Source organism: Taurulus bubalis, assembly GCF_910589615.1.
Source record: "Taurulus bubalis genome assembly, chromosome: 5".
NCBI lineage: Eukaryota > Metazoa > Chordata > Actinopteri > Perciformes > Cottidae > Taurulus > Taurulus bubalis.
In genome coordinates, this window is record NC_136593.1 from 20,001,887 (window position 1) to 20,016,412 (window position 14,526).

At 44.7% G+C, this 14,526-nt stretch overlaps 3 protein-coding genes across 3 annotated transcripts; 1 reads left to right on the top strand and 2 right to left on the bottom strand.

Moving 5' to 3' along the window:
* Nucleotides 1-1,511: 1,511 nt before the first annotated feature.
* avpr2b.1 (arginine vasopressin receptor 2b, tandem duplicate, 1) lies at nucleotides 1,512-3,089 on the bottom strand (the record flags this gene model as incomplete). Its single annotated transcript, XM_079218780.1, has 2 exons — nucleotides 1,512-1,708; nucleotides 2,225-3,089. The coding sequence occupies 2 exons, from the start codon at nucleotides 3,087-3,089 to the stop codon at nucleotides 1,512-1,514; spliced, it is 1,062 nt and encodes a 353-aa protein (XP_079074906.1).
* A 358-nt stretch (nucleotides 3,090-3,447) lies between these two features.
* Nucleotides 3,448-9,797, bottom strand: trnt1 (tRNA nucleotidyl transferase, CCA-adding, 1; the record flags this gene model as incomplete). Its single annotated transcript, XM_079217807.1, has 7 exons — nucleotides 3,448-4,184; nucleotides 5,474-5,727; nucleotides 7,053-7,246; nucleotides 7,368-7,494; nucleotides 7,622-7,760; nucleotides 8,537-8,730; nucleotides 9,668-9,797. The coding sequence occupies 7 exons, from the start codon at nucleotides 9,795-9,797 to the stop codon at nucleotides 3,939-3,941; spliced, it is 1,284 nt and encodes a 427-aa protein (XP_079073933.1). The 3' UTR covers nucleotides 3,448-3,938.
* Nucleotides 9,798-10,252: 455 nt separating this feature from the next.
* arl6ip5a (ADP-ribosylation factor-like 6 interacting protein 5a) lies at nucleotides 10,253-13,363 on the top strand. The gene is made up of 3 exons (XM_079217887.1): nucleotides 10,253-10,445; nucleotides 12,281-12,498; nucleotides 12,873-13,363. The coding sequence occupies exons 1-3, from the start codon at nucleotides 10,267-10,269 to the stop codon at nucleotides 13,046-13,048; spliced, it is 573 nt and encodes a 190-aa protein (XP_079074013.1). The 5' UTR covers nucleotides 10,253-10,266; the 3' UTR covers nucleotides 13,049-13,363.
* The last annotated feature ends 1,163 nt before the right edge of the window (nucleotides 13,364-14,526 follow it).

The following is a 14,526-nucleotide window of genomic DNA, read 5'->3' on the forward strand; positions in this document are numbered from 1 at the left end:
AGCATCGTGCTGCATATTTAAAGATACTTAAATAAAAGCCCATCTGTTGTGCGATAACTGACTCTTTAAACCAATAACAAACAGATATCACATTCAAAGGATATACAAGTGACCTATTGCATATTTACAGGATAAACAACACTTTTTTCTGTCCATGATTCTTGTTAATATTTGTCTTTCTGAGAAATCAGCCTGATCCATATCATCCTTTGGCTCCCAAATAAAATGTGTTATTTGTGAACTAGAACTAAACACAAAGCACAGCTGAGGCTGGTGGGAATGTCACTATGTGTTGGAGGTGTATGGTCATAACCAAAAGAAATGGACAAATAAAACATGTTTTATGATGTTTCATGATGCTTATAGAGGGGAAGTTAGGGGATCACCAAAGTTATTAAAATCATCCTCTTGGGATCATAAAAGCCTGAGACAAATTTCATTGCAATCAATCCAATAGTTGTTGAGACATTTCACTCCAAAACACAGACGTCAACCTCACCAAAGAAGACGTTTGGGGATCAACAAGTTCCTATGGGAACCGTGATTGTTTATACATTGTATAACAACCCATCGCATTCAACTGGATAAGGGAAAAACCTGACCTGCTGGCGCTACAGATCAAATCAAGGAGATCATCACTGTTGTCTGGATTCATCCACTTGGGAACATGAATGTCTCTACAACATTTCTTGGCAATCCATCCGGTAGCTGTTGAGACATTTCAGGCTGGACTACAGTGGTCAACCAACCCATCAACAGACCGCCATCATTTTAGGCATCAACAAGAGGTTTTTTTTGACCCCATAACCGCATCATACCCAATTCTTCACTGTAATATCCCCCATAAGGACTCAGTGTGTGAGTTTCTGCATTAAAAGCCTCCCACTGATTGTTCATTTCCACAACTGATGGTCTCACTATAACATTTACTACGGGGATTTGTAGTTCTGCAGTGATGTTTGTTTCTCACACTTACTGGAAGATGTCATTACAGTATTTCTCATGAGGAATATTTTTTTCTTTTCTTTTTTTAACCCGTGTTCAACCGTAGACTCTAAATACAGATGGACAATATAAAAGCTTCCCAACAGTGAGGCAGCCCTCCCAGGGGCTCGGAGATTGTACATTTAGTAGGAATAGCGAAAAATGTAATTAAAACGTGCGATTGTCCATTTTAACCATAGACTGTATATAAAAGATTGCCAGGTGCCTTAGCGACATGCCAGCGGAGAGGAAATCACAACGAATCAAGAGTCTGTGTCAAAGCATATGCTTCCATTTGATCATACATATATTTCTAGAGATATTTTGCAGTGCCTAACAGCTACCAAAGTGGTAGGCGCAGCAGCTAGCTGCGTTTGTGCGTGACCTCTGTACCGCGATCACTGGGCGGACTCCAAATGACATCCAACAAAGCAATATGGCAGCGTCTGTATCCAAGAGACATTGGTTTCACTTTTGCACAGAGGGAGGAAGTGGGGAAGTGGAAACGTGTCGTTCTTCCAGTCCCTTTACCTGCAGTCCGACGTGACGTAAAGGGCGCTGACCATGGTGGCCTCCTCCTGGATGGACTCCTTCCTCTCGGGCTGACGCACACGCATCAGGGCCACGAGCGTCTTGGGCAGCATCCCACTGAACAGCAGGTAGATGCAGGGGTTCGCACAGCTGTTCAGACTGGCCAGCAGCATCAAGATGGTGAAGGTCGCAGCTGGAAACAGCAGAGGACCAAGTGAGAACAAAATAACCACCAGTGCCTTTAATTCTGACTACTGTTTTACTAAGGAGGACCAATTTCTAACTTTGAAGCGTTGTCAATTAAACTCACTTAACTCAGATATTCATTCCAAGGAATGAGGAGCAATATCTACGTAATGTATACTGTTCTATCCAAGTGTGAATTCACATGAAGATGACACCTTACCCTATATTTTTGCATGATTAATAATACATAAATATGTATATTGTGGAATATTGTTTATTTTAAGCGGAAGATGCTACTTTCTGAAATTAAACCCATTTAAATTATTTTAGGTTTAATTCAATTACCAAGGATATAGAACTATTTGTTCTCCCCTCTGAAAACGCTTTTCATCATCACATCACAGCTGAAAAGCTACAATGACAATCAGATTTTTGAAGTCTCATCTCAGAATGTGTCCATTTTTGAAAAAGCTCAATACAATATTCCAAGTTAGAATGTGTGTTTCCCCACGTGAGACCTTACTCTGAATGGGCGCCTCCTTGTCCCAGACGGACCAGAGCTGAATGATGAAGAAAGGCGCCCAGCAGACGACGTATGAGAGCACGATGACCACGGTCATCTTCACCGTCTTCGCCCTCGCCTTGGACACCCCCGGGCCGCTGCTGGCCCTGGAGGACGGCGACAGGCCCGTCGCTTTCGCGACCTGCTGCGTCTTCACGTGGAAGTTGACGCGCACGGTGCGGCAGATACGCACCTGGCACACGATCACCGCGAGGATGGGCAGGACAAATATCACCAGAGTCGTCCAGGTCACGTAGGCTCTGGGGCCCCACGGCGCGACGAACTGCGCCCAGCAGTCGTGCACGCCGGGAGCGACCTCCACCCGGGAGAAGATGAAGATCTGCGGCAGGCTGCCGATGAAGGAGGCGCACCAGGCGGTGCACACGGAGACGTTCCAGCGCGCCCTGCGCCTCTGGAACCTCACCATGGGGTTGCAGATGGCTTGATGCCGGTCCAGAGTCATCACCACGATCATGTAGCTGGAGGCAAACATCCCGACCACCTGCAGGTACTTCACTGCGCGGCACAAGACGTCCGGCCCGACGAACCGGTCGGTGATGTCCCATATGAGTTGGGGACACACCTGGAAGAACGCGACCACCAGGTCGGCGACGCACAGGTGGAAAATGAAGACGCGCATGCGGGAGAGCTGCTTCCGCCGCTTCCACAGCAGCAGCAAGAGCCCGAAGTTAAGGATTCCCGCGGTGATGAAGATGATGGAGAGAAGAGCTATTTCCACTTGAGCCAAGCGCTCGTCCCGCGGCTCGTCCTCAGAGAGCGCGCGACCCAGAGAGGCGTTACTGACGTTGACGGTGAACCAAGCCATGCTTTCACGACTAATACAGGAAAGAGCTGAACACGGTTATATTCTAGGTGAACCCAGCTGAAGTGGGGGATTAAAAAAAGTCTAAAAAAACACTTAAAAAAAAATACCAGGCAGCCTGTAATTACACTTTTAACAATGTCATCAAAAATGTAATTCCTAGAAAACTTAATTGTTGTGGAGTTAAGTGGGTGGGTTCCAGTGAGCAACAAGTGTTGATAGAAGCTGTAGTGTCGGTAAAGGACAGCAGAGGGCTTTATATCTCCTCATCTGTGCAGGAAGGAGGAGGAGCAACCTCATCAGATAGAAACCCATTTCTCACAGTGACAAACACACAGAGGCGGAAAAGAGACAAACATTGTATTCTGCAGTGCATGCACTTAACAAAAAGAGTCAGTCTTTCCAATAAAACATAGAACCTTTTTTTCTTCTTTTTTAAATTAAGTTTCTTGACAAAACACAGCAAAGAAATAAAAACACAACTAAGGAGAAAACCAAAACAATCCAAACTTTTGCTTTTCAATATGAATTCAACAATTCATATTTTTGATAGTAACTGAGCATTAACAGCTACTTAGACAATACATTTGCATGGAGCCCTGTAATAATGTCATTGTACACATTCACTCAAAAAGGTGACAGCCGTGCTGCTGAGTATATTGTGTGTGTGATCTCTCCACATGGCGGCGCGGGACAACATAAGTGGCACTGGGCTTACTTGGAACGAAAGTGCATTCATCAACGGCTATGCATTTCTTGCAGTGTTCTCTCTCGCTCTCTCTAAACAGTGTGCAGCAATCCGCTCAATCAATATCTGTAAGGAGGCCCAATTACCTCCCCTTCCCGCCTCATTTAAGACTTGATGTGACTAAGGAGTTCATCTTTGTCCATCTGGTAACGACTCCTCTTCCAGATGTCACGGAGCTCCAGCAAGGTGGCGCCTATCTCCTTTCCCGTCGTGATGCCCAGCCTCCTCAGGTCGTGGCCGCTGACGGGGAATCGGGGGACGGACCAGCGGCTGAGCTCTGCCAGCAGCTTCTCCTCGCCTTGGTACTTCAGCAGCTCACACACTTTACTCTGGGTATCCAGCTCCCGACTCTGAAAAGACACGGCATGCAGGAGGAGTGTGTGTGAATTAAAGCGCCTAAAAAGCTTGATTTCAGATTTTCAAGTATTTTTCTGTCACATCAAATATTCATGAATTGATACGCAGCAATAATCGAAACTCTCGGCTGCTCTGCTTCATCAACACCGTGTGTCTGATCGGATTTGATTGACAGCGGCTGACGACCCAAGCAGAAAATTTGATTCATGCAATCATTCCTAAATCCTGATTGGTTCACAGTCATTTGTGACATCATCTTTTTTTTCAACTGAGCTCGGCCACACAAAAAAAATAAAAAAAAATATCTCCTGCGTATTCATAAACCGCATGCAGACGTGTTGGACCACATAACCTATAACGTAACCTAAGACGAATGTGAAAATACGGTTTCAAGGCCTTTGAAGGATTCCAGTTATACTGTAGTGAGATGTCTCGTTCTTTTTGATGTACTCACTCATCCTGCTTTGTCTGACTCAATAGAATTATTTTGAAGCTAAATCCAGTGTGGAGTAACGTTGAACTGATCACATCTGAATCACCTTTTAGAATCCATTCAAGCCAAGATATTTATGTTGAGATTTAAACTGTTCTGAGAAAAAGTACCAAACTAAGAAATCAAACTTTGAGTTAGCCATGTTGAAGTAAAGTTTTGTGAAACGTGTTGCTTAGATAAATGACGACCAGAATGTTCTGGTAATTGCATGTTGCAAATAAGAAGACGACATTTTTAAGAGCAGAGACGATTATTCAAAAAGGCATCCGTGACTGAATTGGGACTGAATTAGTATGAGAGGGAATATTTTGCGCGTGGGTGATGGATATAGGACGAGGGTGAGGATGTAGGAGGACCACTGTCCAGCGGGGTGAAGGGAGGGAGCTAAAAACTCCTGCATTTAAAGTGGGGCTGTAACTACAATGCATTTCATGGTTGGTTAATCTGCTGATGGTTTGACTCGTCAATCGTTTGGCCTTTGGGTAAAAAGGTTGATCGCATTTTCACCGAGCCCAAGGTGACGTCTTCAACTTGCTTATTTTGTCCTCTTATTGTCATAGAAGACTAAGAAAAACAAGCAAATATTCACATTTGAGCCAGAAACGGTGACGTTTTTGTAGACTTCTTTAAAAAGAAAAAAAGACTAATGATCAATCAATTATTAAAATAGTTAGAGATTCATCTTTTGACCGACCAGTAGATAAATCCACAGATTGTTTGAGCTCTGGTTCAAAGCCTGCGTTATCAAGCCTGCGCCGACCTGAAAAACTGAAAGAGGCTGAAACTTACGTCAAAGATAAAGTCGGTGAAGGGTTTGAGGCTGTCCGGCTCGTTGTCGCTCTTGCGGAGCTCCTGCCGGTATTTCACCAGGAACAGGGCCAGAGTCTTCTCCTCCTTGGACACCTTCAGCCGGAGGTCCATCTTCTCCACCTCCTCCGGGCGGTGGAAGAGAGCGGCCAGGATGGTCATGGGCTTGGGAGAGTGGTCTTTGGCGCTCCGCCACACTCGCTTCATCTCCTCAATGTTGCCATCTGGAGGTAAACCTGAGGAGGAGCGGAGGGGGGCAGGAGGAGACTTTTAAAGGGTTAAACAGCAGAAACTAAGCACCATAAAATGCCACATTGTATTTTTGAAAACATGTTTTGGTATCCTGGTGGGAGTCTTCTGCAGATACTGAATAGCCTGAGAGGAGTTCAACCATCAAGAGTCATTGAATCCTCTCCGTCTAGTGACTACTATTAGCAGAGGTCACAGTACCAGAGGTCACAGTACCAGAGGCGTCAAGAGGCATTGAATCCACTCCGTCTCGGGGGTGGAAAATGTTCTCATTTCTAATCTGTTTCATCATTTGTAAATGGCTCCAAATTGCCCGGTTCTTGAGAATTATTGAGCACTGACATTACTGATCCTGCTTAAGGAGGCCTGTACTTTGCAAACAATAGCCCGATCCCGATGCCCCCTCTGGACCCCGAGCCGTGAACCCTCAGGGACTTAATTGACACCTGGCCAGTGCCTGAGTGCGAGAGGTGGCGGGGGACAAGAACGGGACAGCTCTTTGGTACTGGGACCACGCCAAAACATGTGATGCACATGCGTGGGTTTCACACTTTATTTTGAACTATCTTCATGGCCCAGGCGTTTATGGGGCCGGCTCCTGATTTTAACTTCTTCCAGGTTAAAAAATTAATAATTAAAGAAGGTCATTGTCAATTAATCAATTTATTCGTTTATGACTAAACATCATTAAGCAAAAAAATTTGAAATTGTTGATGAATAAACCAGGTGCCTAATAGCAAGCCAATACTTGCAATTCAGATTATTAAAAAAAAATGTTATGTACCATTTTAAATCCTTGTTAAATGTATTGTTTCTTTGTACATTTAGGCATGCACACACACACACACACACACACACACACACACCTAAACATTGGTGAGTCAGTCCTTCCCGTTTACCAGGTTTTGTGTTTAACGCTACAACACTATGAATTGGATGTAATTCCCTCAGGCAACGTCTGCAGAATTATGGATTATGACGCATAAAAGGGCTCAACATGACCAGAGAGCATACATGGCAATAAATGATTCTGAAGTCTCCGAGTCTGGACATTGAGATTGGACCAATGACTTAATGGCAGGGTCTGTGTGTGTGCACATACATACGTACGTACGTACATACATACATACATACATATATACACCTCCCTGCTTATAGTCTTTATGCGGAGGTCAGCCAATTGTCTCCTGACTCATATTTGGAATATTCATTTTTTCTTTTCTTTTTTTAAATAGGCTGACCACCTAAAGCTAATGTTGCCAGCTCAAATCTGGCTGAGTATCATTGTCTTTTCATTCCCCCCTCCTCTCACCTATGTACTGGGCCAGTTCCAGACTGTACATCAGCTCCAGCAGATGAGCGGCGTGGCTACCAACAACCATCTTCTTCAGTTCCACCCAAATCCGTTCTCCCGATATGGCTGCTAGACCGCGGCCGTTCTCCCGAATAGCAGCCAGCGTCTCGGCCTCGTGACAGTCGGGCTCCAGGGCCACCCTGCCGTAGAACCTTGCGGTGAATGGAGACGGGTCAGGTCAAAGTGCGTTCAGGTCAGATAAATAGAAACAAATCATTGTTTCTATTTGTCTTGCTCTCCATGTTTATAAAGTTGAAAGAGATACAAGCCAACCTGAAATAGCGCAGTATTCTCAAGTAGTCCTCCTGGATTCTTTGTTCAGGGCTGCCAACAAACCGAACTTCGCGATTCTGCAGGTCTTCGTATCCTTTGAAATAGTCGTATAATGTGCCGTCAAGGCCTAGACAAAGGGGGAAAGGTAAAGAAAACGTAAGAAAAGAATTCTGACAAGTGCAATCAAATAAGTGACCGTGTCCCCTGAACCGATACCACACGCTGGCCATCTCTGAGCTCAAACACAACAATACCTAAAAACATGGAATTGATGGTGAGGTCTCTCCGCTCAGCGTCTTTCTGCCAGTCCGTGGTGAACTCCACCTCTGCGTGACGGCCATCCGTCTCAACGTCCACTCGCAACGTGGTCACTTCGAAGTTCTCATTGTGTAGCTATGGGAGGCGACCAGCAAGAAAAACACAGATGACTTGAGGCACAGCAAAGACGGCTACATGAACATAGTCCCTCATTTTGAAGTATTTCAGAAATAAATAACGGTCTGTAAAGCTACCTAATGCCATTAGGACATTCTAGGGGTTTTTCTTAAATATATATCCAACCTTATGGCACCACACGCTCCAGCACACAACATCTGCTTGTTAGATGCAACTTATTTACATATTCCGGCAATTTGAAATAAATCAAATCGTAGAGCCTCCTGTTGCTGGACTGCCTATCCGTGGGGTGTTCTGCCACAATCCTATCAGGACGGATGATCCATTAACATTAAATCATGAAGCAAGGCCGGCTTATTTGATCGATCAGACAGCGTGTGGAAGAAGAAAATTACCCATTGAGTACCATAGTCTCCCATGATGCAACTGGCTAGTCCAACAACAACAGTGATCTTTGTATCAGCGTGGCCGTCTCCGTGTACAGTCTCATTTTATGTATACAAATGGGGTTTACAGTCGACTGTTATTTACAAAGTTAACAGTGTTTTTTTTGTCGTTGAGATAGATATATATATATATATGTGTATACTTTTTGTATCATAATCTTTTAATTGCTAACTTTAATTAGCCCACTAACTTTAATTAGCATATCTGTCTCCGGAGATTGAATTCAGCTATTCTTCTGAAAAAGTAAAAAGGTCCAAGTTGTCTTCACGGCAGCTTTCAAAACAATGACACACAAGTGGACGTAGGACACAGCTCCAGCCTCTTACTCTCGCTGTAATGGTCCCGTGCTTCTCTCCTTTGTTGTTGATCATCCTGATGCCGGCCTTCTGGAACATGCGCTTCATCTCCTCCGGAGTGGCTGTGGTGGCAAAGTCCACATCTTCGGGCTGCTTCCCGGACAGCAGGTCTCGCACAGCACCTCCAGCTATCCTCAGCTCATGCTGGTGCTCCTTAAACACCTCTGGAGGGAACAAACGCACACTCAGTAAGCACCTTTTCAGAGGAAATGTGTGTCTGGAGGCACAAACCATCTCACTGGTTGAATAAAATCTGGAGGGGCAACTGGAAAAGAAACTTTCCACGATAATGAATTGTCACAAAGTAGTACAAAAACATTGCAATTATTATTGTATCCTCTTTATATTATTCTAAACTTATTTTTGACTCAGTCTATAGATTTTACACTCAAGCAATGAAAATATGACCTCCTCCTCCGGAGCAATTTTGGAAATGTGTTTTAGCCTTGTAAATGTGTGAAGTGGCATTATATTAGTGGCATTGTGGGAAATATAGGATCCAGCATATTTTGGCATTTGGCCCATACTCGGGACTAAGAGTCTGAATATGATGGCTTCTTCTGCACCAATATTGTCTGTTCATGGAATTGGGATTTAACAGCCTTCAAGGCATGCCTTTAGATTTGGATTTAATAGAGCCTGGCCATTACTGGATTTTTTTTTTTAAAGAGTTTCAATAATCAACATAACATAAAACCTATAGTATAATCATACATGTCAGCCAATATTCTTTTCCATCATGTCTTAGATTAACACAGAACATACACAAACCTATCTGATAAGAATTCTTTAAATCAGTTTATTTACAGCCCAAGATGAGTATTGAGTGGGACATTTAACACATGTCAGTGCCGTCGCAACGTTTCTAAGAAACGTCCCAACATCTATTCCTCTCTGTACTGTGAGTGTTGTTAACGCACGCACGCGCACACACACACACACACACACACACACACACACACACACACACACACACACGCACACACACACACGCACACACACACGCACACACACACACACGCACACACACACGCACACACGCACACACACGCCTCACAGTCAGGGAGCACAACCGGTGTAGGTGTAGGTGCTGCCTCTCACCTGCTAGTCCATTCAGCCCATCAGATATTACAGACTGGAACTCACTGGTCTTCAGCTTCATCGTGAAGAGACTCCTCCAACAGAGAGATGCTCTACCAATCACACGAGGACTCAATATCCTGCTCCACATCTAAACAAACACAAAAATACAAATGTAACATCATTTGAGCTTTTATCGCGTTAGCTAACGTTACATGTCATTGCCAGTCGGGCTTGCGAACGTCAGCGGTCCGCGCGCGCGCTTGTCGCTCGTGTTTCACGCCATGTTCCTCATGTCGCCAGCACATGAGCGACATCCACGTGTCAATGTAAACACACCAAAAACATAACCGACGGGACTAACCTGCCACTTACACAGGAGCTGCTATAACCACTTCATGGGACCCCTTCTCCGCTGCGAGGCTTGGCAGGAAGTGTTTCGACAACGTGCGCGTACTGACCAATAGCGTGAGGTTTCACCGGTCTGACTGGGCGGGGCTTAAGAGAGCGAGCGGTCTCGTAGCTTCTCGCGAGACTTTAGTTGTGTCGCTTTCGGGTGACTTTTCCGGCTGGTGGAGCGGTTACCGTGGTGTCAGACGAGGGAACGGACCTGCAGGCAAATGGCTAAAGTGGAGTTGACGCCGCTCAGGCCGTGGGACGACTTCTTCCCCGGCTCGGAAAGATTCGCGAAGCCGGACGGCAAAGATTTGGGGAAATGGAACAACCGAGTTGTCAATAACCTGCTTTATTATCAAACTAATTACTTGGTGTTGGCCATCGCTGTGTTCCTGGTTGTAGGGTAAGTTATTATGGTAACTTATGAACATACGGCAGAAGCTTGTGACTGTTATTTTCGGCTGAATGGTGGGCGACTCTTCAGTTTGTTGGAGTTGCTCTTCGCTTTTTGTTGTCGTTATGGCTGCCCTGTTAGTGTAAACGTGGATATAGCCCTTAAAGGGATTAAAGATGAGGGCGCAGACAGGATGCAGAAAGAAGTCACATACATAATGCATGGAAATAGTTCCTGCTGTGAAGTGACGCACCGTTACTGTCCTGCACATTCAGTGTGAACTCTCTTCTTTCAACACGGAAACAACGCCAACAACTTTGATCCAGTCTGTCCCCTTCATGTAGACATTACAAACTGAGACTGTGCATTGATTATTAATATAAAAGTGTTAAAACAATACATACAATGACGTGAGGCTTCTATGATGTATTCACGTGGAAGCACATGGAAATGAATCAATATGGGGTCCTGACTCATAGACGGTACAAGAACCACAATCATGATTTCCACAGACCTGAAGCACAACCTCTGACCCCAGACTGCCGGATTGCAGTTATTATTATCTGATGATAGATACTAGCCAGATTCAATCAGATTGGTTAAATTTAGGAGGTATCTCTTGGCTCTGGTTGGCGCCTTGGTTCCAACTAAATCCCAGCTTACTAAAAATAGCGAGGCCCTGTCATGGTCTGTCCGCTGACCTGTATGATGACATATCGTTGTCATGTCATCATCTAGTCTATAAGTCAGATGATGGAGAGCACCAATGTGCAGCTTAATCAGCTGCACATGCTGTACCCCTGATTAGGTCTCATTTCTCAATGAGTCAATATTGATTCACGACATGAAACCAACAAGTATGAACTTTGACACGTCAGTTCACTTGTTTCATAAAGCCTTGTAGTTAGTGTTACTGTTTACTGTTGTGTGTGAGAGATGTGCAGAGACGAACACAATGTGTGACCGTAATCAATATGAAGTCACAAGTAAAAGGGACACAGTATACCATAGGAATGTAGGCAGAGGTAGTCGTTGTATTTGGTTATAATCATCTGATGGCGTGAGAGTTTTTTTCAATTATGAAGTGTCATTAAAAGGGTTCTTTTTACAAACATGTTTTTTATGTATTTTTTTTTACATGTTTATGAGTTAACTTTTGAGTGGAAAATGTGTCTATAAACTCAATAATATAAGGCAAAATACATTAAAAAAGATATATTCCCGTGGCAGGAACTGTCTTTGAGTTTTCTACAGCTTTGTGAGACCTGTTTTCCAGGATTGTCAGTGTTCATGAGGAGGCCTCAAAGAGAGCCTGAGGGAGTTGAACTCAGTGAGACGGGCCACGCTCACCGAGGTCCTGGACTTGGCCTGATGACATCACCGCCGTCGAGCCAAGGCTGCATTTATCACACAAAGCTTTTCTATCCAAGCCGTCTGCAGGCAGGGAGAATACAGCAGTAGATGTGACGCAGGTTCAAATCTGTCCTGATGTAAAATGCTTGTTGGAGCAATAACTACACTGGTTAGCTTTATTTAAAAACATGTTTGTGTCCCAACTAAAATATTGAAGCAGTGAAGTTATGATTTGATGGCCTGTTTAAAAAAAAAAAAAAAAAGGTTTTGGGGGGTTTTCAGTGCTAAAGCCTTTTTAAATGTCCTTATCAGATGTCCCTCTGTGGTCCTGCCCTGTTTGAATGAGAACAGACGCACGCTAGCAAGTGTCTTGTTGTTGTCCTAACACCATCTGACCACTTGGGGGAGCCAGTGACCACACACAGATTGTACCAGAGCCGTTTTTAAACTGACCCCTCTGCTCCCACGTGTCCCGTGTCGCTGCCCCGCAGGTTCCTGAACCCTCTGGGGATGTTCACAGCCATGGCCGTGGTGTCGGCCATCTTCCTGGCTTCGGTGTGGGCCGGAGAGAACAGAGCTGCCATCAGCAACTTCAAGAGGAACAATCCCACGGCCTTTGTGGGCGCCGTCATGGTCGCCAGCTACATGCTGCTCTCCATGATGGGCAGTGTCATGGTGTTCATGACCGCCGTCACTCTACCCCTGGCTTGTGAGTTCATGATGATACCGTTGTAGAGAATTTTAAGCACGTAAAATATGATATATTCCTGTTACTGCTTTATCATTTCTGGGGGTTGGTGGGAGAAAAAAGATACAAATGTAAAAATAATCAGCTAAATAAATATCTTTTATGACATAGTAGATATCTAGTTCAAGTATTAGGATCAGCGCATTCCAAGTGTTGTGAAATGAACCGTAGGTTCTTTGAGCAAATCAATAAAACATGTTTTGGACTGAAATCTTGCAGATCTTCAAAGGCTGATGCTCTTGCAGTCCGACTGGAGAAAAAGTTCATAGCTTTGTTTTTCCCCAAGCATTTCAAAACATTAACTTTTTCTCTTCTTCTTCATCTGCTTTCCACAGTGATATTTGCACACGCTTCCTTTCGCCTCCGCAACATGAAGAATAAGCTGGAGAACAAGATCGAGGGAGCCGGGCTGAAGAAGTCCCCCATGGGCCTTCTGCTGGAGGCCCTGGGTCAGCAGGAGGAGAACCTCCAAAAGATCCACAGCCTTCTGGAGGGAAAACTGAAGGAGTGACTGGACTCCGTGCACTCGTGTGGTTTTCATTTTTTCCGCCAAAGATCTTTACTTTTTGTCACAATCCAAACCTCCCAAAGCTGGTTTTCATACACAGTGTGTTCACCCGCCCGCATGCGTGTGTTTTGAAAAGAACGATTGTAATCTTTTATCTTTTCCCTCCGGGTATCTGCGCCTCACGTCTCCGCTATGCAACGTGTGGGTGCTCACGTGAATCAGATGCAGACTCTGAAATCTGTGCTTAACCCGTCTGAGAAACAGGCCCACGCCCCGACTGAAATTGTGTCGCTTTGTAACAAAGAATAAAATGTGCACAGTGAACGCGCCTCACTCACTGCCGGGTCGACACCGTTTGATGTTTTTGGAATAACGTCTCCTCACTTAACATCTGAAAGTTTACTTTCAAGTAGTTTCAAGTAGGAAGGTGAATAGAAACAAAACAAACTTTATGTTCACGCAGATTGAAAAAGAAAGGACTGCTTTCATGTAATATTCCATATCACTGTGTCAATATTGGAAAGGAAAACTTCAAAGGAGTCCGAGGTCTTAACCCATTGGCCATCAGTATTCCTCCTGCACCCTTGACTGCTCAATCTTGACAATGCCCCCTGGGTGATGGATTGGCTAACTTCGCTTTCCTCTCCACTTACCCAATGCTAATCAATGGGCTGCAGTAGATTATAGAGCGCTGAGCGCTGCACAGTGACACAGTGGATTCATCTGCAGTCATTCACCTCCAAAAACCCGAGTTTAGTTGCTGTGTCAGCTTCTTCCAGCTGCTTTTATTATTTTTTTCATTGGATTCCATTTGAAATTGGCTGCAGATAACGAGAATCCTTGTGGAACTTAATGCCCTGTCATTTGGTTGTGGCAAGCGTGTAAGGATTGGGAGAAACATGATAAGAATGATGGGCATTAAAAAATAAAAGAGTGGCACTTTCAAAGTGATTACTCTTTGCTTTCAAAAAGACACGTTAAGGCAGCGTCATTTCCCCGCGGTATTTATCTTCTGATGACCTCTGCATATTCGGGCATAACAGTATCCCAGTGGCTCTCTAGTTTAACTTTGACTTGAGCTGCAAATCATCAGGAGATACAGTAGTGATTTATGTCCTCTCCCGCGGTGCCTCATCTCCCTCCATATTGAGGAGTGAACCAAAGCGCTGGTGGCAATAAACTCGAGTAAAGTCATGTCTCCCAGGGCACAGTGGAGGCCCTTGTTCAGCTGCAGCTGCTGTCGGGATCCGACCAACACGTGTGCGCTGCCGCACGCCCAACAGGTGTGCGGTTTCTCCTTGACGGACGTGTAATCCAGGAGAGGAAGTCTCTCTCACACACACACACCAAAACACACCAACAACAACACTGAAACCATTCTCGGTGTTTTTGCACAAGTCGACACTACTTAACCAAGTTGTCGTTGTGAAACGACCACAATTGCTTCCAAAGGTGACCATCGGTGAGGCAACAGAAATCCG